The 23181-nt window shown below is 32.5% G+C and overlaps 1 protein-coding gene across 1 annotated transcript in view; it reads right to left on the bottom strand.

Annotated features, from left to right (window-relative positions):
* The window catches only part of LOC114341431 (ionotropic receptor 25a), a 77604-nt gene that overhangs the window by 21119 nt on the left and 33304 nt on the right, over positions 1 to 23181 (bottom strand). Inside the window, exons 4-7 of the mRNA XM_050652485.1 lie at positions 21832 to 22030; positions 10842 to 11051; positions 7308 to 7428; positions 97 to 327 (exon numbers count right to left, since the gene is read on the bottom strand). Of these exons, the coding sequence (XP_050508442.1) occupies positions 97 to 327; positions 7308 to 7428; positions 10842 to 11051; positions 21832 to 22030 (761 nt within the window). The remainder of the gene's footprint in view (positions 1 to 96; positions 328 to 7307; positions 7429 to 10841; positions 11052 to 21831; positions 22031 to 23181) is intronic.

Below are 23181 nucleotides of genomic sequence, written 5' to 3'. Positions count from 1 at the left end.
TTAAAATTTTAAACTGCCTAATTTTACTAGAAAATGTTCTACAGTTTTATCCTATATTCCGATTGTTATAAGAATATAGCTTCAAGTACTACTTACCTCAACTACTACAATTCTATATACAACATCTGCTGTTAAATTAACCATAGCTCGTGGATCAACGAGAGTTAAATTATTGTCGAAACCTGCATTCCAAATTCCTAAAGACATAGATTTATCTGAAGCTCCTTCTCTAACTCCTACAGATGATAGTACCATTTGGAAATCCATAAAACTCATACCATTTGACTCAACAGAAATTGGGCCGTAAGTAAACATTTCCGAATTTTCCTAAAATGTAAATTAAGAGGGAACAGTAGCGCATCACCAATATTTTTGTTTTTCGAAAGTTCTGCGTACTTTCAACAGTGCGGCAACAGTGCATAGTTAGTACGACAGTGACAGTGACATTATACTATTAAAAACAATAATTATTATACTCATAGGCGCGCTAAATGTTGCCAAGTCAGTCAAGTTCGATTTCTTGTTATAGATAATCGATTTTTAGTAGTTCCAAAGTGACACAAAATCTAGGCATGGAGTGAAAAAGTTTATTAGAAGAAATTGTATTCTTTGTTCTTTTTAATGGCGATACAGGCTCGGATTTGCAATATTTTATTTAATTATAGAGTAGTTTCAGCGTACTAACATATTTCTCAAATTGGGCTCTGTACCGCCATTCTTTACTATAACGAATATTTGTGCCAAATATCTCAACAAAATATTCAAAATTAAAGCCGCAATCTTGGAACGCGTTTTCCGCGCTCTACTATTGCCTCTTAAGTAGTTATCATTAAATTATGTACTTTGCTTCTTACTTTCTTGGCTCTACAACTATAAGTAAGTCTTGGGAGCGTTTACTATTTCCCCTCTACTCTTGCCTCATCTGAAATATTTATTTATTTATTTATTTATTTATTTATTTATTTATTTGTTTATTTGTTTATTTATTTATTTATTTATTTATTTATTTATTTATTTATTTATTTATTTATTTATTTATTTATTTATTTATTTATTTATTTATTTATTTATTTATTTATTTATTTATTTATTTATTCATTTATTTATTTATTTATTTATTTACTTATTTATTTATTTATTTATTTATTCATTTACTTATTTATTTATAATAAATACAAATGACCTGGCGTCTTGAGACTAATCCAGGTCGTTTCCTGATGGGATTACAGTAGTTGATACACATAATTTTTATTTTAACAATTTCCTAATTTAATTTAACTAATTAATAATGGCCCTAATCTATTACTAATTCTGCAAATTATAAATTAAAAATAATTCTAATAAATAATTGTAATAAACAATTTTAATAAACAATTCTAAACAATTTTAATAAACAAAATATAATTTTTTTTTATTTTAAATTTTATTTTTTTTGTGAAAATATAACTTTTATAGTGCTTCCAGTTCTCATTCCCAGATGAGAAATGCACTATTAATCTAAAAATAGTTAGAAATAATTGTAAGTGTGGGTCTATTTGACTTGTATAATATCCCCAATGGTATTTCGGTGAGCCTCACACTCTTAGCCGAAAATATCCATTGAGTTTTAAAGTTTCAAGTTTTTAGCTATATCTTTTTTTTTTTTTTGTTTGATTAATAATTTTTTATTTATTTTATTTTGTTTCATATTTATTATTAATTTTTAATTTTTTGTTATATAAATATTTATTTGACAACGAAACTCGATTTGGGCTTCGAAACGTTCATAAAATTATTTTTTCAATTTAATTGTGGCTTATTTTCCATTTAAATAGTTAATAATATTTATTTAGTTATACCATTATTTTATTCCATATTTTTATACATAATTTTAATTTTTTATTTTATAATTTTCTAATTGTAATTTATCTGCAATAATCTCCCTTTGTTGTACCCCCATCTTACGTAGATAACTCGTTACTGCATCCTTCTATGTTTTTGTTGGCTGACCAACTAACCTTTGCCATCTTGCCTTTCTCAGAAGGTCCATGTATATGTCCTGTCCATATTATACGATTTGCCTTGATATATCATACTGTTTTCGTCTCCATAGAGTATCTGGATTGTTTTAGCTACCTTTGAGAGCAATTTTGATTTGAATAGCGTTACTAGAGAGTAACATGCTCTATTTTCTGACATGATTCTAGCTATTACATCTTTTTATAACTATTTTCGGCTATTATCACTGTTCCCAAGTACCTATTTGAATTTGTAATTGTCTTAGATTTGGATTTCTGGAAACTACCATGTACAAAGGAAATCTAACTGATTCTGACGGAAACATCATCTTAGATAAACAGAGTAAAATAGAGAAGACCAAAGAAATAGCACCTATGAGCTAGAAGATGAGGTAAATGATGGACCAAGAATATTGCAACAGGAACTTTATTCTTCAATAACACAGCTAAAGGATGGTAAAGCAGCAGGTCCTGATAATATACAAGCCGAACTACTCAAACTAATGGACAATGAATCAATAGCCAACAATCACAAAGATATTCAACAACATATACAACTCGGGAGAAATACCAACAGAATGGCTGAAGTCTCAGGTTATTGCACTTCCAAAAAAAAAAACAGGAGCCAAAAAATGTGAAGAATACAATAAGCCTGATGAGTCATCTCCTAAAATTGTTCCTAAAGATAATTCATACGAGAATTTACAAGCTATGTGAAAGTCAAATTTCGCCCAACCAGTTCGGGTTCATAAATGCTCTTGGTACTAGAAAGGCTTTGTTTTCAATACAAGTCTTCTCCAGAGATGCAGAGACGTCAATTGCGACATATACGCATGTCCAGTTAATAACGAGAGAGCGTTTGATCGAGTACAAGATTATGCAAATACTAAAAGAAGCAGGAATTAACAACCAAGATCTGAAAATAATTAGAAACCTTTACTGGAATCAGACTGCAAACCTCAGAGTTGAAGGTGAACACACCGAATATGTGAAAATCATGCGTGGAGTGAGGCATGGCTGCATTTTGTTCCCTCTAATTTTCAATCTCTACTCTGAAAGAATATTTATCGAAGCTTTCCACGAAACTGAAAAAGGTATTCTACTAAACGGGTACCGGCTAAATAACATCTGGTATGCAGATGATATCATAGTATTTGCGGACAACCTAGAAGACCTACAAGTCCTTGTGAACAAAATCACGAACTACAGTCAATACTATGAGCTTAATATAGATGTAAAGAAGACAAAGCTTATGATCATTAGCAAGAAAAAGATAACAGAATGTCAACTCTACATCAACTAAACCCCTGTAGAAAGAATGACGCACTACAACTACCTCGGCATCATAATAAATGAAGAATGGACTAATAAACAAGAGATAAGAGCGCACATCGGAAAAGCTAGATCCACCTTCAAACGTATTTGGGCCCTTTTCAAAAGTCACAACCTTTCTCTTGGTATAAAAGTAAGAATTCTGTGGCGCTATTTCTTCTCTGTCCTTTTTTATGGTGTTGAATTGTGGACCTTAAACGAAGAAATGTGGCTATATCGGAAGCATTTGATATGTGGCTATATCGGAGAATTCTTAAAATCCCTTGGACTGACCGGGTCATAAATGAGGAGGTCCTTAGAAGAATTAAGAAGAACCGAGGGGTACTAACCACCATCAAATCTCGAAAGTTGGAATACTTTGGACACATTATGCGAAATGAATCCAGATATGCCCTCATACAAGCCATTCTGCAAGGAAAAATATTTGGAAAGCGAGGTCCAGGAAGAGGAAGAACATCCTAGTTAAATAACCTCAGAGCCTGATTCAACACAACACATGTGCAGCTTTTCCGCGTTACTGCAGAATAAGATTGCCATGATGATCGCCAACATTCGTCACGGATAGGCACATCAAGAAGAACAACCATGTACTTGTTTTAATCTTCGTTGGCCTTAATACCAATATCCCTAGCCTGCTTTCAAAAAGAGTAAAAACTTCTTTAGCATATCTGGTCGATTGTACAATTGTGTGAACATCGCCAGCAAAAGCTAACAGTACCTTCTCTACCTGCGCAGTAATACCATTTGTTAATTCTGGTTGTGATTTCCTAACTACGTACTTTAAAGCGAAGTTGAATAACAAAACGGAAAGTGCCTTAGACTTGTTTCGATTTGAAACTGAGCTGATCAGGGCCGCCGCTAAAGTGTTGGCCGCCCGTGTGCAACTTAATATTTGCCGCCCCTTTTAACACCTTAGTCGTTTCAACAAAGGTATTAGTACAGTCGAACCCGCTTATTGGAATAGCCTTGGTGACAATCAAAGATATTCCTACAACCATGATATTCTAATAACCGATCATTGGTCGCTAATAGAAAGGTTTCGGTACCTCAAATGTCTATTCCTTAAACAGGGATATTTCTTTAAGCGGTATTCTAATAAGCGGGTTCGACTGTATTTAAAGAAATGTGCAGGAGACACATCGTAACCGTAACGGGTATAAATATGACAAATAATTGCTTTGATCTCGACGTTACTTTTAGTAGGGATGGGAAAAACCTGCCGGTTTAAACCTAAAACCGGTTTTTTTACTTCGCAATAACCGGCTTTACCGGTTGTTTTTTTGTCCCGGTTATAACCGGTTTTTTCTTTTTAAAGTAAAAACCGGTTATTAGGTTTTTACGGTGATTAGGATTAGGTTAGGTATTATTTCGGATACCAATCACAATTATTATTCTCAAGTAATTACATATTCCAAACAAAACCATAATTCAAATTTTATTTTATTTTATAAAATACAGAATCAAACTGAAAGTGCAATCTCACATCAGCCAGAAACAATTATTAAGTTTTATTATAATATTTCCTTGAAAAGGTATTTGTAATCATAATATTTACATAAGAAGTGATTTGGTTCAATTAGACGCAAACATCATCTATTTTTCAGGGCAGATTGTGTCTAAGCCAATGGTGCAATTGCGCGCACGTCTTTAAAAAGGTATGCTGTGATTGCGCGCAAAGTCGTAAATTATAGTAAACGGAAGTTTTATTTACTTCTTATTCGTTTTGAACGGAAATTTTGCTAATTTTAAAAAATTAAGATAATAACAAGTGAATACTACATTGAAATAGTTGTGATAAAAAAAACTAAATAGTGTTTCTTTTATAATTAATATTTATTGTATTAAATAATGTACATATGTAGACATTTAATTTGCCTTATAACATATAGTTTTAACAAATTCTGTTCTGGATATTCTGGTCCAAACCTAACTTTTCGGTATACCGCTGCGCGCAATCACAATATACCGTTTTGTTTACGTGCCTTAATCCTTCCGTTGCGCGCAATCACAGCAACCCTCTTAAAGGTAAATTTCAGTACCCCAGGAGGTATTTGACCGCTGCGCGCAATCACAACCCACCCATTTTTCACACTTAACTCTTGACATTGAAAGTGGGTGAATGACTTTATCTGATTACCAAAAATAATGCTCTGACTATGAATATCGAATTACTGATTACGAATACGAATCTCCAAGAATTTCGCTACGTTTTCAAAACGATACACTCATACAGGAAGTATTAAATGAGTTAAATTGTACCTATTCAACAAATATACAAACGTGTTAAAAGTAATACATGTTCTTTCGATAGTACTAATTTTGATCATATTGATATCGAGTCGAATGGAGTATCGCAAACTAAAGTGTATTGTAAATGTAACTTTGTAACCTATTTGATTAAAAAAAACCGAAAACCGGTTTTTCCAAAAACCGTTTTTTTTTTTGGCCGGTTATAACCGCCAGGTTAAACCGTAAGCAAAAAAAAACGGTATAACCGAAAACCGGTGTTTTGTCAAAAACCGCCATCCCTAACTTTTAGACCTAGATCCCGCGTACCAAAAAAAATTGATTAATAGCAAGCTGAAAATTTGTTAATAGCTTAACGGTGTCTAATCGGACAAACTCTGATGTATGGGAACACTGGAACAGGGGAAGTTTTAATTGTGGAACAGGTTAAAAATTTGGAACATCAGACTACGAAAACGTTCCATGTATTTTGTCAGACATAACTTCCAATTGATTTGTTACCATTCCATTAAACTCTCATGCAAAAATCAGACTGGTGTCTATGACTAACTGGGCATTTTAACGAGTGAAACGAAGAGCATGTCAAATGACAGGAATCATGTTGGTTAGTAATAGCAGTCTGATTTTTGCAGGAGAGTTTAATGAAAGGGTAACAAATCAATTGGATGTTCTGTCCGACAAATATATGGGACGTTTTCGTAATCTGACGTTCCAAATTTTTAAACTGTTCCACAATTAAAACTTCCAGTGTTCCCGTACATCAAAGTTTGCGCGACTAGACACCGTTAAGTTATTAACAAATTTTCAGCTTGCTATTAATCGACTTTTTTGCACGCGGGATCCAGGCCTATTTGAAATACAGTAGTGTGCAAAAGAAACGAGCACACTACTATATATCAATTACAAACAAAATCGTTTATCAAAATCTTGTCTAAAATCATCAAATTCTCAATTTAGACTGAACTATAACCCATATGTAACCATACATAAGCATAAAGGAACAATATTATACCAGAGCAATAATCGAGTAATAAAAAAGATTTTTTTAAAGCATCGATTAATAAAAAAGACTTTTTTATTACTCAATGAGAGCAACTTAACAAGCACTTATCTAAATTCTCGGAAAGTATCCTATTGTCGTGTCGTACTCTCTTAACAAATCAAAAATGTTCAGAATTTTAAAAATTCGCATATGGACCACGTAGATAAAAATAATCTTTAAAGTCCAAAAACCTCCAGCCACTTTGAATTAAAAAGCATTCCCAGAACTACTTTATAATTACAGCTGCAAAAGGGCAGTTCATATAATAAATAACATTTTCTGGCATTTTTGTTTAGATTGTTTGGAATATTAGAGTTTATAGAAATATCTGAATCATTACTATATGTTTTTTGAATTTATTTTCGTTTTAAAAAAATTTATCATCAGTGGACTGCTTTTGGCCGCCCCTATAATCGGCCGCCCGTGTGCGATGCACATTTTGCACACATGGTAGCGGCGGCCCTGGAGCTGATCTACTGCTGCCCATTCTTATATTATATGCACATGAAGTCTGCACACATCTGATATTGCCTTCTTTAGCAGTTATTATAATAATGTCAATCTAAAAAGTTTACTTATTAGATCTTCAATTTTGCTTGTACGTTTTAGTTCTTACACAGCGATATAATTCACCGCTTCTAATACTCAGTACTCAGTATCTGATACGAAAAAACAACGAAAGAACTTACCTTGTTAAAATATTTTTTTAAATCTAAACCCATTCTTTTCGGGCTGTTATTGCCATTATATTCATCACACGTTATATAATTTGTCACAGCATTTTTCCAAACTCCATCAGCAATAAGTTCCCTGAAAAATATTTGTGAGTATAAGGGCTTATAAATATTTTTAATGTTGAGTTAATATATACCAATATAGAAATAATTTGTATTATTAGTATTTTTTCTACGACAGTTTAAAAACATGCTCATTATTCACTATTTTTGAAGATAGATAGAAGATAGATAAAAACACCCATTACTTTACCCGTGAGTAATAGTTCATTATTTACGGGTCCTTACTCATGGATTTAAGTTAGGTTCAAGTGATGCTTGCTTAGTGACATATGTGACAAATATTAAGGTCGAAAGAGACTTGCATCAATGTTGAGTAGGTACTTTTAATATACGGTACATCCATGTCAAATCACTCAGACAAAAACTTTTGGATCTCCGATTTGCCTGAAACTTGGTTTATAGCTTCTGCGGAACGTAAAAATAAGCTCAAGCGTCCTCAAGCTCATGCTCGAGCGTTTAGGCCCGACGCGTCTTCTTCTTTTTTTTTTTTCGTTTTCTCAAAATACCATTTTTAGCGATTTTACACTGATTTGGTATTTATTTAAACAAATTTGTGTGTTCTATCATAAAGTATCAATGAAAAAACATTTGTTTAATAGAAGGGTTAACAACAAGTTTATAACAAGTTATTTTGCTTCAAAAACAAGTTTTTGATCCAATTTTAGTGTAGAACACGTTAAATTACCGTTTTTTAACATTTTCCTCCATTCCCAAAATACGTCATCTTCGATTTGGCTGAAAATTTGCCCACATATAGCCAAAAGATAAGGGTTTAATACGTTAAAAGGATTTTCATAGTTTTACAATAAAAAAAAGTTACATGGAATAATATTAGACTCAAAAGTATGTAGTCCAGTGGGGATAGCATTTGACCTTGCATGCCGAGCTGACCAAAAATTTTATTTTTCTAGAGAGGTACTTATCTTTAGAGGGGTAATTGGTAGTATAAATTTAAAATCGCGAATGAATTCCGCTATTACGTTAGCCGCCATCTTGATTTTAAAAGAGAACCGTTTTTGCTCAATATCTCCGCCATTTTCAACTTTTCGACAAAAAGTGTAAGAACTGAAATTGCTGAAAATACGATTTCCTATAATTTCTTTTATTGCAAATTTTTTTGTGCTGTCAATATTTTCCGAGTTAAGGGGGAAAATAATGAGAGTTAGAGCCTAACTTTTGAATTATCTCGTTTATCATTAGTTTTACAATAAAAATACCTATATCTACACAAAAATGGAGAGAATTAAATTTTAAACAATTTTGATCTCTGTCATATTTTTGCCAAAATTAATATTTAAGGTAGTACGTATGTGGTAAAAGTGCGAGCGTAAAACCTGATTGGTTTTATATCAGTGGTTTTTGTGTGATGTCTCCGCTATTTTCGACTTTTCTACAAAAACGGTAGGAACTGAAATTGTTCCAAATATATCGTGTTTACAATTATTACAATTTTTTTTAACAATTTTTGTCGTGAAGTAGATATTTTCCGAGACTAGTTAGTACTAGTTAGTACTTACAGTCCTGTCGCCAGGGGGGGTACAGCGGCCTCCTTTATTCAGAACTTACCCAAGTTTTTTTATGTATTTTGACCCGTAGAACACAAATTTTTTGGGTAACAGTTCATCAGGATGTCGATAAGATTGTTATAAACAAAGAACTTGAGGAATCACATAACAGCGGTTTTTCGAAAAACACAACATTTTTTTGTATTTTTTGGGTCATTCTAAGCAAAAAATGTTTTTACAACTTTTTCGTAGGATGCACAATTTTCGACATAAACGCGGTTGAACTTTAAAAAAATCGAAAAATTGCAATTTTTGAACCCGAATAACTTTTGATTAAAAAATAAAATAGCAATTCTGCTTACCGCATTTGAAAGTCAAATTCTTTCGGTTTTGATTATTTTCATTGATAAAAATTAATTTTTTTATTGTTAAACAAAGCTATAAACACATAGGGCTTGAATGATGTTTTCAATGCATTTCTCATTTAAAATCGAACGAGTAGGCGCGCATACAGACAATTTCTACGTAGATTACGTACATTGGGCATGGGAAACACAATGTGTTTATAGCTTTGTTTAACAATAAAAAAATTAATTTTTAGCAATGCAAATAATCAAAACCGATAGAATTTGACTTGCACTTTCCAATACAGTAAGCAGAATTGCTATTTTATATTTTAGTCAAAAGTTATTCGGGTTCAAAAATTGCAATTTTTTGATTTTTTGAAAGTTTAATCGCGTTTATTTCGAAAACTATGCATCCTACGAAAAAACTTGTAAGAACATTTTTTGCTTAGAATCAGCCAAAAAATACAAAAAAATGTTTTGCTTTGCGAAAAATCGCTGTTATGTAATTCCTCAAGTTCTTTGTTTATAACAATCTTATCGACATCCGGATCGACTGTTACCCAAAAAATTCGTGTTCTACGGGTCAAAATACATAAAAAAAACTTGGGTAAGTCCATCTGAATTAAGGAGGCCGTTGTACCCCCCTGGCGACAGGACTATTACTGTATACGCTTATATCCTTGACTCTGATATTATTGCATGTAACTTTTTTTGTAGATAATGAAAAACCATAAAAATCCTTTTAACCAGTTAAAGTCCTGTGTATTGGCTATATGTGGGCAAATTTTTAGCCAAATCGAAGATTATGTATTTTGGGAATGGAGGAATATGTAAAAAAACGGTATTTTAACGTTTACTGCACTAAAATTTGATTAAAAACTTATTTTTGAATCAAGATAACTTGTTATAATGTCTTATAATGACATTTTTAAATCCTTTCTCTTTTCTATGAAAAAAAAATGTTTTTCCACTGATACTTTATGATAAAATATACAAATTTGTTTAAATAAATACCAAATCACTGTAAAATCGCTAAAAATGATATTTTGAGAAAAAAAGAAGAAGACTGTTCGGGCTTAAATGCTTCAGCTCGAGCTTATTTTTACGTTCCGCAGAAGCTATACACCAAGTTTAAGACAAATCGGAGATCCAAACGTTTTTTTGATCCAAAATTGAGTGTTTTGAAATGGAATCACACATACCAATATTATATGGACAAAATACGGGATATTTTGGATTAGTCGTATAAATAACTTTCCCACAGGGCGGACAGCTGAGCGGGGGACGAGGGTAGTTATAAGGGGTAAAAGTCGAAGTAATTATTGTTTTTTTTTACGCTCGTGGTAGAAAAAGTGCACCAAAATTTGGAAATAAGTAGTTTATAACGTAACTAAGCAAAATCTCCAGAGGCGGACAGCTCCATGGGGGACAAAGGGATGGCGAACAGGGGCGAATATGCAAATTATTTGCATATTATATTATGATTTTTATTTTTCTTTAATTATGAATGTTCTATTTAATGTCAATAAATAGTTCGTGGATACATTGGAAAAAAATATTTATAATTTACTTACTTAACCGCTATGAAGGAATGAAGAGCTAGATCAAAATAAAATGCTGAAGCTATTATCGGTTCCGTATTTAATTGATAAGTCCTTTGCATGGTACCTAATCTGTCCTGATATGTAGTGTTCGGTAATGGTTTGACGAATAATATTGTGGCATTCCGGCAGATACATTTAAGTTCACCATCGTCTTGGGTTATTGCATGCCACGCAAACTTTCTAAAACATAATTTATCATTAAATTTAATTTTTTTATTTTATTACCAGTTTATTAGAGTACTTCACCAAAATAAGATATGTAATACAGTATGCGGCAAAATAAACAGTGCTGAAACAGTGCAGTAACTGAAGCTTTTCACCTCCGATTTCGTTGAACCTTCATCGATTTTCATGAAAATTGGTGATTAGTTAAAGGATACCTCAAGGAATAAAGGTGACATGATGCTAATATGCGCTTTTACCCTGGGGGTGGATGCCACCCCTTCTCGAGGGTGAAAATTATTTTATTAAAAATAATACCATAAATCGATAGGTGGACAAATTCTAAGCAAAATTTGTTTTATAAAGTTATTAAAATAAATCAATACTTTTTGAGTTATTAAAGATCAAAGATTTTATTTTTTCGTAAAAAAAGTGCATGTTTTAAAGCTGTTTTTCACATGTAACTCAAAAACTATGAGCTGTTGCAAAAGAGTTATTTTAACCAAAATTAAAGATAATAAAATATTGAATACATACGTGGATATGGAACTGATAACCACAATCCAGAGTTTGTATTGCAATACCATAAATCAGTTAAGAACAGGCAATCTTATTTCCAGCAAATTTACAAATAATAATATACTAATATACCATAATATACCATACAATACCTTACAATAATAATAATAATATAATATACCATAGGATACAGAAACCTACAACAAATAAAAATCGAAGCCTGTGTATTTGCAGATGATATTGTTATTGTGGCAAGAACTGAAAGAGCTCTGGAGGAGAACATAAGAATCTGGGAGGCAGAATTAAAAAATTACAATCTAATAATTAATATGGAAAAAACAAAAGTAATGGCAATATCCAAGAAAGATGTTAACTTAAATATTGAAATCCAAGGCAAAAAAATAGTAATAGTAATAGTAATAATAGTAGAATAATTGTAAATAAGAAGGGGACACAAGAAGACGAAATTGGAAATAGGATAAAAGCAGCCACAAGAACATATCATTCGCTATATAAAAACTTCTTGAATAAAAAAGAAATAACTAGGAAAACCAAAATGATAATATTTAAAACAATTTACGAACCTATCACTACATATGGAGCAGAGAATTGGGTATTGAACGACAAACAAGAAAAGAGATTGCAAGCAGCGCAAATGAGGTATTTAAGAAAAGTCGTGGGAGCTAGGAGAATCGATAAAAGACGTAGCGAAGATATTAGAAGAGAATTAAAAGTAAAATCATTAAAGGAAAAAATTCATGAAAAGAAATTAAATTGACTGGGCACTTATTTAGAATGAACGACGGCAGACAGGTTAAAATGACATGGGGAGCGAGGCTGATATGGAAAAACAGGAGAGGCCGACCAAGGAAAACGTGGAATATGTGTGATGGAAATCGTGGCAGGAAGCCAAAGAATTAGCTAGGGACCGAAAAAAGTGGCGTAAGTTCGCAGAGAATAACGAGTAAAAAAGACACCTCGAAACCTTAAGGTATAAGAGGATCATCGACTATGTACTGTTCTTACGATGTCAGTTGGACCAGAAGCATTTTTGGGGTCCGGTCAATAATTCTACGAAGAGCATAGAAATAAAGATAAACCATATAAACATTTGCTTGCTTCAAAATTGATCACTCCTTGTATTAGTCCACATGGACGCGGGTGTGGCTTACTACTTTCTAACGTATCTTATTGGGCAATACTGAAGAGTAATTGGTCAAATTGTTCGGAAGTGCTTAGGCTCAAATCATATCGTTATCTGGTCAAAATACCTTCTCATGTTTCAAAGGCGGCAAGCAATATAAACACTAAATAAACAGTGTCGTCGTCATAACTTACAATTATTTTATTTTTATAATACATTTTTTGTCTCATTTCTTTAGTACTTAAAAAATGAATAAGCACATTAAATTGCATTTGTAAGTATTATATACTTTTAATGATCAATTTTAAATTTTATTGTATTGTATTATACTGAAACTGTATTGTTTATACAGGATGTCCCATATATTATGCGAGATTTAATGACGTCAATTTGCTCAGTCCGCTGATTGGATAATGTAATTAATGGAATTTTTCATGTTTCATATTTTTATTTTTTCCATATTTTCCTTTGTATGTGTCCATGTCTAAGAGCCATATATGAGGAGAGGGAGTGTACATTGATTGAAGACTCTTGATTTTAGGTATTGGGGGTATTTTTTTTTCTTTAGAATAAAAGACAGTTTGTGATGCCCAGGCCAATCTTATTATTTTTTTTTATTTCTTCGGTCTGATTTTTTTATTTAATTTAGTGATTTGTCCTAGAATATCTCTTTTACTTGCTTTATTCTTGTTTGTGCCACTGTAATTATTGGTTCTCCTTGTTGATTGGTCATGGCTTTTGTTTTACTGTAAGCGATGTTCAGTCCCATCTTTGTCGATTCACTATCTAGTGCTTCCATCATTCTTGGTAATTCTTCACTATTTTCTATTTTAATACAATATATATACTTACAAGTCAAAAGTGACATTTGGAAAAATTGTGTAGCTCAAGTTCAAGTAAAATAAAAATATTATCTTGCTTTGTCACCAATATTAATGTCTTCTTCTTCTTTTCCTTCTTCTTCTTCTTGTGTAGACATGACTGTCTGTTTTTCAATGTGGCTCCAGTAAGTTGTCATTCCATCATTTTCGTGGTCTTCCCACTTAGTTTTGGATCCCGCGTATGAAAAAAAAAGTTGATTAATAGCAAGCTGAAAATTGTTTAATAGCTTAAGGGTGTGTAGTTGGAGAAACTTTGATATATGGGAACACTGGAATAGGGGAAGTTTTAATTGTGGAACAGGTTAAAAATTTGGAACGGCCAGACCACGAAAACGGCACATGTATTTTGTCCGACAGAACAGACTTAGGGCCGGTTGTTCGAACGCTAATCAACAATGATCATTATCAAATATTTAATTACTGTCACCAAAACTGTCAATGTCAACTTTGTTTGGGTTGCTGAAAACATAATTAATTACAATTATGAGATTTATTATTAATTATGTTAATAATTATTGTTATATTAATTGATTATAGACTCCACAGACTTTTTAACAACCCAAACAAAGTTGACATTGACAGTAATTAATTATTTGATAATGATCATTGTTGATTAGCGTTCGAACAACCGGCCCTTTTTAACTCTCCGAACAGAGATTAAACTCTCATGCAAAAATCAGCCTACTATTTATCACCAAATGGGCGTTTTAATGAGTGGAACATGTAGAATATGTCAAATGACAGGAATTATGACAGCTGATAAATAGCAGTCTGATTTTTGCATGAGAGTTTAATCTCTGTTCGGAGAGTTTAAGTCTGACCGTTCCAAATTTTTAACCACAATTAAAACTGCCCCTGTTACAGTGTTCTCATATATCACAGTTTATCCAACTAGACACCGTTTAAGCTATTAGCAAATTTTCAGCTTACTATTAATCAACTTTTTTTTTTTCATACGCGGGATACAGACCTAACTGATCGTCTTCCTATTGGGGAACCGTCTCTCGCCGTCCTTACTACTTTGTTTTTTGTCATTTGGCTCATGTAGTTGTTCCATTATACTCTTCTGCTTTTTACCCAGTTATTGATGTTGTCCACCTTGCATATCTGTCGTATATCTGCACTTCTACCTCTTCCCATATCCCATCGATTTTTCAAAGTATTTTCATCTCTGCTGTTTCTAGCATTCTTTCTGTCCTTTCTGTATCAAGTCGTGTTTCTGCCGCGTATTTATGTCATTATTGGTCTGATAACTGTTGTGTAAATTGCGCCTTTCACTTCTTTTCCAATATTGGTGTGGTAGTTATAAACACGACAAGTGTCGAATCAAGTTCTGAACACACGGATAGTGATATATTTCAACTTGTCAAAAATATGTCCTATGTATAGTATTTTTACTACAAAAGCGATATTACGTAGGTCAAAATTTTTGACGTAAGAGAACTGTCAAAACATTAGAATGTGAATTTTCATTATTTCCATGTTTATTATAAACATGGATATAATGAAGAGTCACATTCTAATGTTTTGACAGTTCTCTTACGTCAAAAATTTTGACCTACGTAATATCGCTTTTGTAGTAAAAATACTATACAGTAGTAAAAGTGATCTCTTCATTAGTCATGAATTAGACAATTCGACTGGAAGAGGAATTGTTCGTTTTCATGTATTTTATGTGTATATTCAAAGTGTAGTCTTATTTCTTTAGTTCTCAAATTAATAAGCACGTTAAATTTCATTTGTATTATGTATTTTTAATTATCTTTGGTGTCAATTTCATAAAGAAATGTGAACAGTCAACAACATTATTACTGTTTAACAAATATTGAACCATAATTTAAAAATAAAAGTTTACTCATTAATTTCTATTGCGCCGCCTATGTTTTACAAACGGTGCCGACAATCGGTGTCGAATTTTGTTTTTATACTGGTCCAACTGACATCGTAAGAACAGTATGTATGTATGAATACATACACTGCTCACTTAAACAATTACACTAATGTTAAATTAAAAGTGAGTTATGGGTAATTGAATGTATATTTTTTTCTACGAGTACTCAAATCTCAGTATTCAAGCCTAAATAACGAGAAAACGATGCCTTTTGTAAAATATACATGCCAAAGACTTGTCAAAGTTCCTCAAAATACCTATCAAATGAGCTCCAGAAGGAGATAATAGCATCAAAACTGAGCAAGTTATGATGAAAATAAGATAACCCTTTCGAATTTTTTAGGAAAAAGTGAAAAATAAAACATACGCTATTTCCACAAAAATTAAAACTTATAATAGTCCTTACAAGGAATTCTTTATATTGGCATAAGTAATAATTTCCACAATTTCGACAGGTTTCGAATGCATATTTTTGAAAAAAGATGTAGTTTAAAAAAATCAGAATTTTTAAAATTATCATAATTTTCATTTTCTTCTGATAATAACTCAAAAAATATCCAATATACTTAAATATGATATTAACAAAATTTTAGTTTTTTCTGTATGAAATATTTTATCTATTTTCCTATTTCAGTGGGGTGAAAAATAACCGAGATAGAAATGTTTAAATCTTAAATTTTGCTGCGAGTGCAATATAACCGGGGCCTTTGATTTTTACTTTATCGTACTACATACGCAGTATGAGTATAATAGATAAAGTTATAGGATCGTGCAAAAAAAAATTTTTCAGATTTCACTTTTTTTCGACGATTTGAGTCCCCCTGAGTCTAAAAAGCAAATAAAAAAACATGTCGGAAGTATGTACGTACGTACGTATGTACGTACGTATGTACGTACGTATGTACGTACGTATGTCGCCACCGCCCAGCAAAAACTACTGGACAGATTTCGATGAAATTCGGTATGAGTAAGTTTAAGAGAATTTTGTCGAGAAACTAAGCTTTTGAAAAAAACCTCTCAAAGGGGGGCCGAAATAGGGGGGTTATTTGGGGCCCATTTTTGCAAATTTTGACCGAAACGAATGAAATTTAACTTAAAGTTAGCTCATCGACAATTAAATAGAAATACGGAATTTCACATTTCCAAATCCAAAATGGCGGCCAGCATGGCCGACCGCCCACCCGATACATTTCCCTACCAATCTAAAAACTTGTTTAAGATAAATTTAATTTGAAAAAATATTTGTATAGCCTAAAGATGGGGCTATAACAAGAATATTATCGTTGTTCAGAAAAAGTTATGGGTTGCCTATATTTAAGGGGTCAAAATTTGACATAAGTTTGAACTAGATTTTCTCAAAAATGGCTCCAAGGAATTTATTTATTTTTTGATATGTTTTTGATATCCTATCGTTACATTGAATAACAATAGTCAGATTTCTTAACTCCTCATAGGAGGGGAGTTATAAATTGTTTATAAAAAAATATTCGAGTGCCCGTAACTTCCTCTGTAATAGAAACTAAAATTTGAAATTTGGCAGACGTATATAGTACTTTATTATCTATTAGCACAATAAATTCCATCTACAATATGGCTTCCGGTTGAACCGGAAATGAAAAAAAAATCTTAATTTTTTAGATACGCCCTATATATTTTTACACATTTTGAAATAATGTAAAATTACCTTTCCAATGACATAAAAGTCGTTGCTGTAACTCAAAAACTCGAAAAGTTACAGAAAATTGAAATTTTGCTAGAACCTTGTGTGTGTCCCCTCTCACGCGATCATAGCAGAGCATTATTATAGGGCAGTCAATGAGGGTATTTGGCTCCGAATTCCATCCTACTACATCGATGTACTTGATATTTTCACAGTAAGTAGGGAATAGCTCAAGAAACAAAATCTACCTTATATACTATGGCGCTTTTTTCTTGGGGCAATTCCCACCCCTTCAAGTGGGTGGAAAATTTGTTGGTCAAAATAAGCATGGAAGTGGCTAGAGAACCTATTTTTAAGCAAAAACTGATCTATACTTTTTTTTGAGAACTCAATAATTTTTGAGTTATGCGTAGTTGAAAATTGGCCATTTTCATTCAAAAATAACACGTTTTCGGACGGTTTTTTGTGAATACCTTAAAAACTATGCATTAAACTAAAAACACTATATAAAATTTTTTTTAGATTATAAATAAAAAAGAGATTCGTTTCTTCGTAAATTTTCTATTTATAATACAAAAAGAGATATGGTAGGTAAAAAGAGTTTGTTTTTTGGTGCATGCTCAAAGTGCTCATGCTTTTGTAGTGTTTGAAAAGGCCTTTAAAACGAGCACCGTTAAATGTCGGTTACATTCAAACTAAGCGAAATATGGTGCAAAAAAAGATATGACTAATGTATTTTAAGGAAAAATGATAAGTACATACATTTAACCCCTCTTTCACCAGAATTTAAATGCATTGTTTTTCTTTTGCAATACCTCTTAATATAGTGTTATTTCTACTTTCAAAAAGTTGGACGGGTGAAAAAACTAAGATCAAATTATAGGGCGCATTTTTAAATTTTCTTAAAATTCTTTCTTTTGCTCCATGCAATTCGAAAATAAAAATGTTCTATCCCCGAGAAGTGGTGGGAACCGCCCCCATGATAAAAGCCCCATAGTATATAGTATATAGGATAGACTTTGAATTAGGAGATTGGGCTTTGGGCTACTCCCAAAATTTCATTACGATCCATGCAGTAAAATGCAAATATTGTAAACTATTAATTTCTCAGAAAAATGAACTAATTTGAAATGAAAGTATGACTAATATTCTATTGATTTATGCAATAATCTATAGTGTGTCCCCGAACATTTTCTCAAATGCAGGAATTAATGATGCGTAGACCCATAAAATATTTTCAAGTATACAAGGTGTTTCTAAAATATCAAAATAACGAGTAACTTTGTTATTTTTATAGAATGCCAGTATCTAGTAAGATAACGATAATATATCGGTACGATAAAGTTCTCGGGCGGCCCTTCCGTCCAGCGTTTTTTAAAAAGTACAGGGTTTAAAAGATTAAATTCAACGTGGTTTAATAGCCTCTGGAATTAACTTTCAAATGGTATTTACACAAACAAGATATCGTAAAAATTAACGGAGTTTCTAAAAAAAAACGATATCTTTTTTTGGAAAATTTTTGAAAAGCTAAATTTTGAAAAAATTTTGGTGCATAAATTTGAATGCTATCAACTTGTTCGAGATCTCATTTGATAGGTATTTCTAAGTACTTTGACAAATTTTAAATAAGTTTATGTTGTAAAATGCATCATTTTCCCGTAATTTGAGCTTGAATACTTAGATTTGGATACTCGCCGAAAAAAATATACATTCAATTACCTATAACTCACTTTCAGTTAACATTAAAAGGATTTTCTAGTAAAGCGTTTATTTAATTTTTTATTAGCTTCAATTTTGGTAATAATAACTTTTTTGCAAAAACTTATATTTTTTGAGGGAAAATCGGTTAAAACATGCATTTTTCTCACGAAAAAATAAAATCTTTGATCTTTAATAACTCAAAAAGTTTTGATTTATTTTAATAACTTTATATAACAAATTTTGCTTAGAATTTGTCCCTCTACCGAATTAGGGGGTTATTTTAATAAAATAATTTTTACCCCGGAGAAGGGGTGGCATCCACACCCCAGGGTAAAAGCGCAAGTTGGTACCATGTCACCTTTGTTCCTTGAGATATGCTCTAACCAATCACCAATTTTCATGCAAATCGAAAGGTTCAACGAAATCGGAGGTAATAGCTCATATCCACCTTCAGTGACTGCACTAAAATGAATATTGAAATGTTTATGATTATTTATATATTTAGTATACATAATATAGCCGTACAAATATTACTCACGACGACGTTCCCGATAAAGCATATGTTAAAGAAGCCCTCTGGCACGAAGAAAATCTTTAATTCTAGTCCACAATTCCAGAATATCATATTATGGCGAATCGGTCTGCCCACTTCAGCATTCCCCATAATTCCCGATCCTAAAATTATCGCCCAGTATTCGAAATTCAAAGAGACTCCCTGGCCGTGTGACAGGTTGATCCGTTATGCTGACACCATTGTTGATTTTAAGCTTGGATCATTTTCGGGACCTTTTCCGTAAGAGCACGATAAAAAATTTCCTGCGAAACTGAAAACCATCCTAACGACATTCACATACGTTATAAAGACATTCGGAAACCACTCAGTACAATTTGGCGCATGACACATACAAATTTGAGGCATACACATTTCAGTACTGTTTATTCTGCCGCATACCGTAGAATAAAAACCATACCTTAGGAAACCTTAGTTATATCGCAAAAAAATTAAATCTAATTATCTGCCTTTCTGATGTGTCATCTACTTATGTTCTTCATCTTTAAACCTGGACAAGGGGTCCTTGCAGTATATTTTTTAGTAGTCTTGCAACATGCGTCTGTTGATCATCATCAATGGTGCTACAGTCCTATAAAAGAGCCTCAACCTTCCCAACTCTATTACGCCAGTCTGTTGATAGGTCTCATTAATTTTGGTATATATGTATTCAACTAATTACGCTTTTGGGAAATGCTACGGGGCAAAATGTGAATGTATTTTAAGGCTGTATGACACTACGCATTTTCTTGTATCATTTCTAATATCGTTTCTGGTATGTCAAAAAAATGCATAGTGTCATACACAGATACAAGAAACGATATCAGAAACGATACAAGAATTTGTGTCAGGCACAGATTCTTGTACAAGAACTGCGCCAATTTCTGCGCAAAGAGCAAAAACGTAAATCCTGCTGGTAAAACTTCTAAATGTCATAATGGCGGCTGAAAATGAGATCATATGATTTATGTCTTGATGAATTTATTTGTCTTTTTGTAGGTATTATTTATAAATCTTTTATTGATACTTAATATACCGTTTGGTATGGACTACTGTTCTACTAATAACCATATATTTAGCTCCTAGTAAAGTTCAAACTATAAATTTAGGTTTCATGGTGAATAATTTTTTAATAGACGAAAATACAATAGTTCCTAATTTGGATCAAACTGAAGATAATTCTAATGCAAATATTTTAGCACAAATATCAAAACAAAATAAAAAACACAAATAATTAACAGTCAACGTAAAAATTCTAGTTAACATTAAAATATTTGTTTTTAAAAGTATATAAATTTTATAAAATCCTTAAAATCAGCTGTAGACGCAGTACTACCATACTACCATACCATACCAATGTAACGTGACACAGGGTGACAAACAAAATTTCGACCAATCACGTGCCGAATTTCATACAGTTTTCGATACAAGAACTTGCATAGTGTCATACAGGGCACAAATGTACGTACAAGAAACGATACAAGAAAATGTATATCAGAAACGATATCAGAAACGATATTAGAAATGATACAAGAAAATGCATAGGGTCATACAGCCTTTAGTCAGGCTGGCAGAGTGCACGCTGGATGGACGGGGTAAAACAAGATGCCGAGAAGATCGGAGTCGGCAACTGGAAATGCAAGCAACGGGCAGAACAGAATGGCGTAGAAAGCTTGAGAAGGTCGAGGCCCTCTAAGGGCTGTAGCACCAAGATGATGATGATGGCAGAGTTCACAAATATAAGCACCTTCGTTTTCATCCTCAATACCTGCTTAGGAATTATGAGCCCATCCATGGCAGACGCTACACACATCCTTCATTTGACAGCAAATATAAGTATCCACAGTAGATACAACCACAATCTTTCTCATCTTCTTCCAATGAGTCAGTGTCTATCTCGTTTTCTTCTTTAGTTTTCTTTGATTTTAATGATTTTTTTATTAGTTTCAGTTTTATTCAGGTTCTTCTTACAAATTTTAAATGCTGTAAAGTAGTGGCAATATAGAATAGGATAGTCCAGTCTTGCCCCAACCACTTTGCACCAACAGACATCTTTTCAAATAAAATTAGTCATTTCTAACGTAAAAGATACAAAACGGTTCACAGCACGCAATCTTAAAATTCAGTAACATATCTATCATATTTGAATGAAAAACGTGATAAAAGTTGCTTACTCATCTTATATCATTTCTATACTTAATTATCACTAAATTTTTTAACAAAACAAAAGAAAACGGATTTTATGTCTGTAAATAAGTACATTACGTGACTAGAAGTTTCTTTCTTATGAGTGAAGTGAGTCAACCCACGTTCGTTCGAATGGCGCTATGGCAGATATTATGACGATTATAAGTTATGCACACCGATGCATTTCCCGTTCTGCCCCGAGCCTCGTTTTGCCCCGGTTTCCCCTACCAATTTTATGGATGGATTTTTAAAAACCTTACCTTACCTGTTAAAATATCCAAGAGTATCAGCAGCATCCAAGACTCGTTTAATATTACTTAAACTTGCCAAAACAAAATAGTTCAGCAAATCTAGTTTCCTAAGTTGATTTAACTGATCTACAATTTCGTTGCCATCTTTCATCGGCGTAATGATATGTCTTGTGGCTACGTTTTGAAGAAGGGATTTGTATTTATGGTCCATTACTGTTAAAAATGTATAACTGCTTAAAAACTCATAATAAAGTTACCAGATTGAAAAAAACATTGAAAACGATATTTTAACCGTGACCAGACATCGCGTAACGAGACAATTCGTAACCGGACAAGTGGTAACGGTCAACTCGTAACAGCGGCAGTTCGTAACGGCGACACTTCGTAACGGCGACAGTTCGTAACTATACAAATTCGTAACGGACAATTCGTAACGTCAAAATTGAATTATTATGTTTATTTTTGTTAACGTGGAAACTAACTGTTATTACAGTTATAATTGAAATTATATTTATCAATTTAACGAATCAGTACCTGGATAAACATGTTTATGTAACACATTTTATATTTCGTGTTTCATAATAGGTATATTAAAACTCTTTAAACACAAACAAATATTTAAATAGATACAAACTTCTAACAATATTTTTAAAAGTTTATCCCTTTTATTGTTCTAAGTAAACATTTTGTAAAATAAAGATTATAATTACCTGTTATTATAATAAACCTTGTGATTAATTAAAGCGTTTATCCTGATATTTATTCGTTAAATTGATAACCATAATTTCATTTATAACTGTAGTAACAGTTAATTTCCACGTAACAAAATAAACAGAGTAATTCAATTTGGACGTTACGAATTCTCCGTTACGAATTTGTATAGTTACGAACTCTCGCCGTTACGAACTGTCGCTGTTACGAACTGTCGATGTTACGAATTTTCCGTTACCAGTTGTCCGGTTACGAACTGTCGCGTTACGAGATGTCATGGAACCGTTTTAACAGATAATTAAACTAACAATGTACAGTAAAACCCATTTATCTGCAACCGCGAGGAAAAGACACGAGAGACGTTCGTTGATGTGGTGCAAGTGACCTTGAGGGTTTCAGTTAAATCTGTTCAGTTATATCAAATGTAAAAAGTAAGAAGACAGCATACTTATAGTCGGAGAGATAGAAGTGGATTTTGCTCGTGATAAGTAATATGGACAAACTATGCGGGGATATGTTGAAGGGGTAGGGGCAGGGGTGAATATAAAAATTATAAGGGTCTTTTTGTGAGGTTCGTGATCGAGATAGTGCACCAAAATTTGGGTATAAGTAGATCATGACGTAACTAAGCAAAATCTCCAGAGGCGGAACGC

This window comes from Diabrotica virgifera, chromosome 5 (genome assembly GCF_917563875.1).
Source record: "Diabrotica virgifera virgifera chromosome 5, PGI_DIABVI_V3a".
Classification (NCBI taxonomy): domain Eukaryota; kingdom Metazoa; phylum Arthropoda; class Insecta; order Coleoptera; family Chrysomelidae; genus Diabrotica; species Diabrotica virgifera.
The sequence above is the reverse complement of the archived record's forward strand: the minus strand, read 5'-3'. Positions and strand labels throughout refer to the sequence as shown.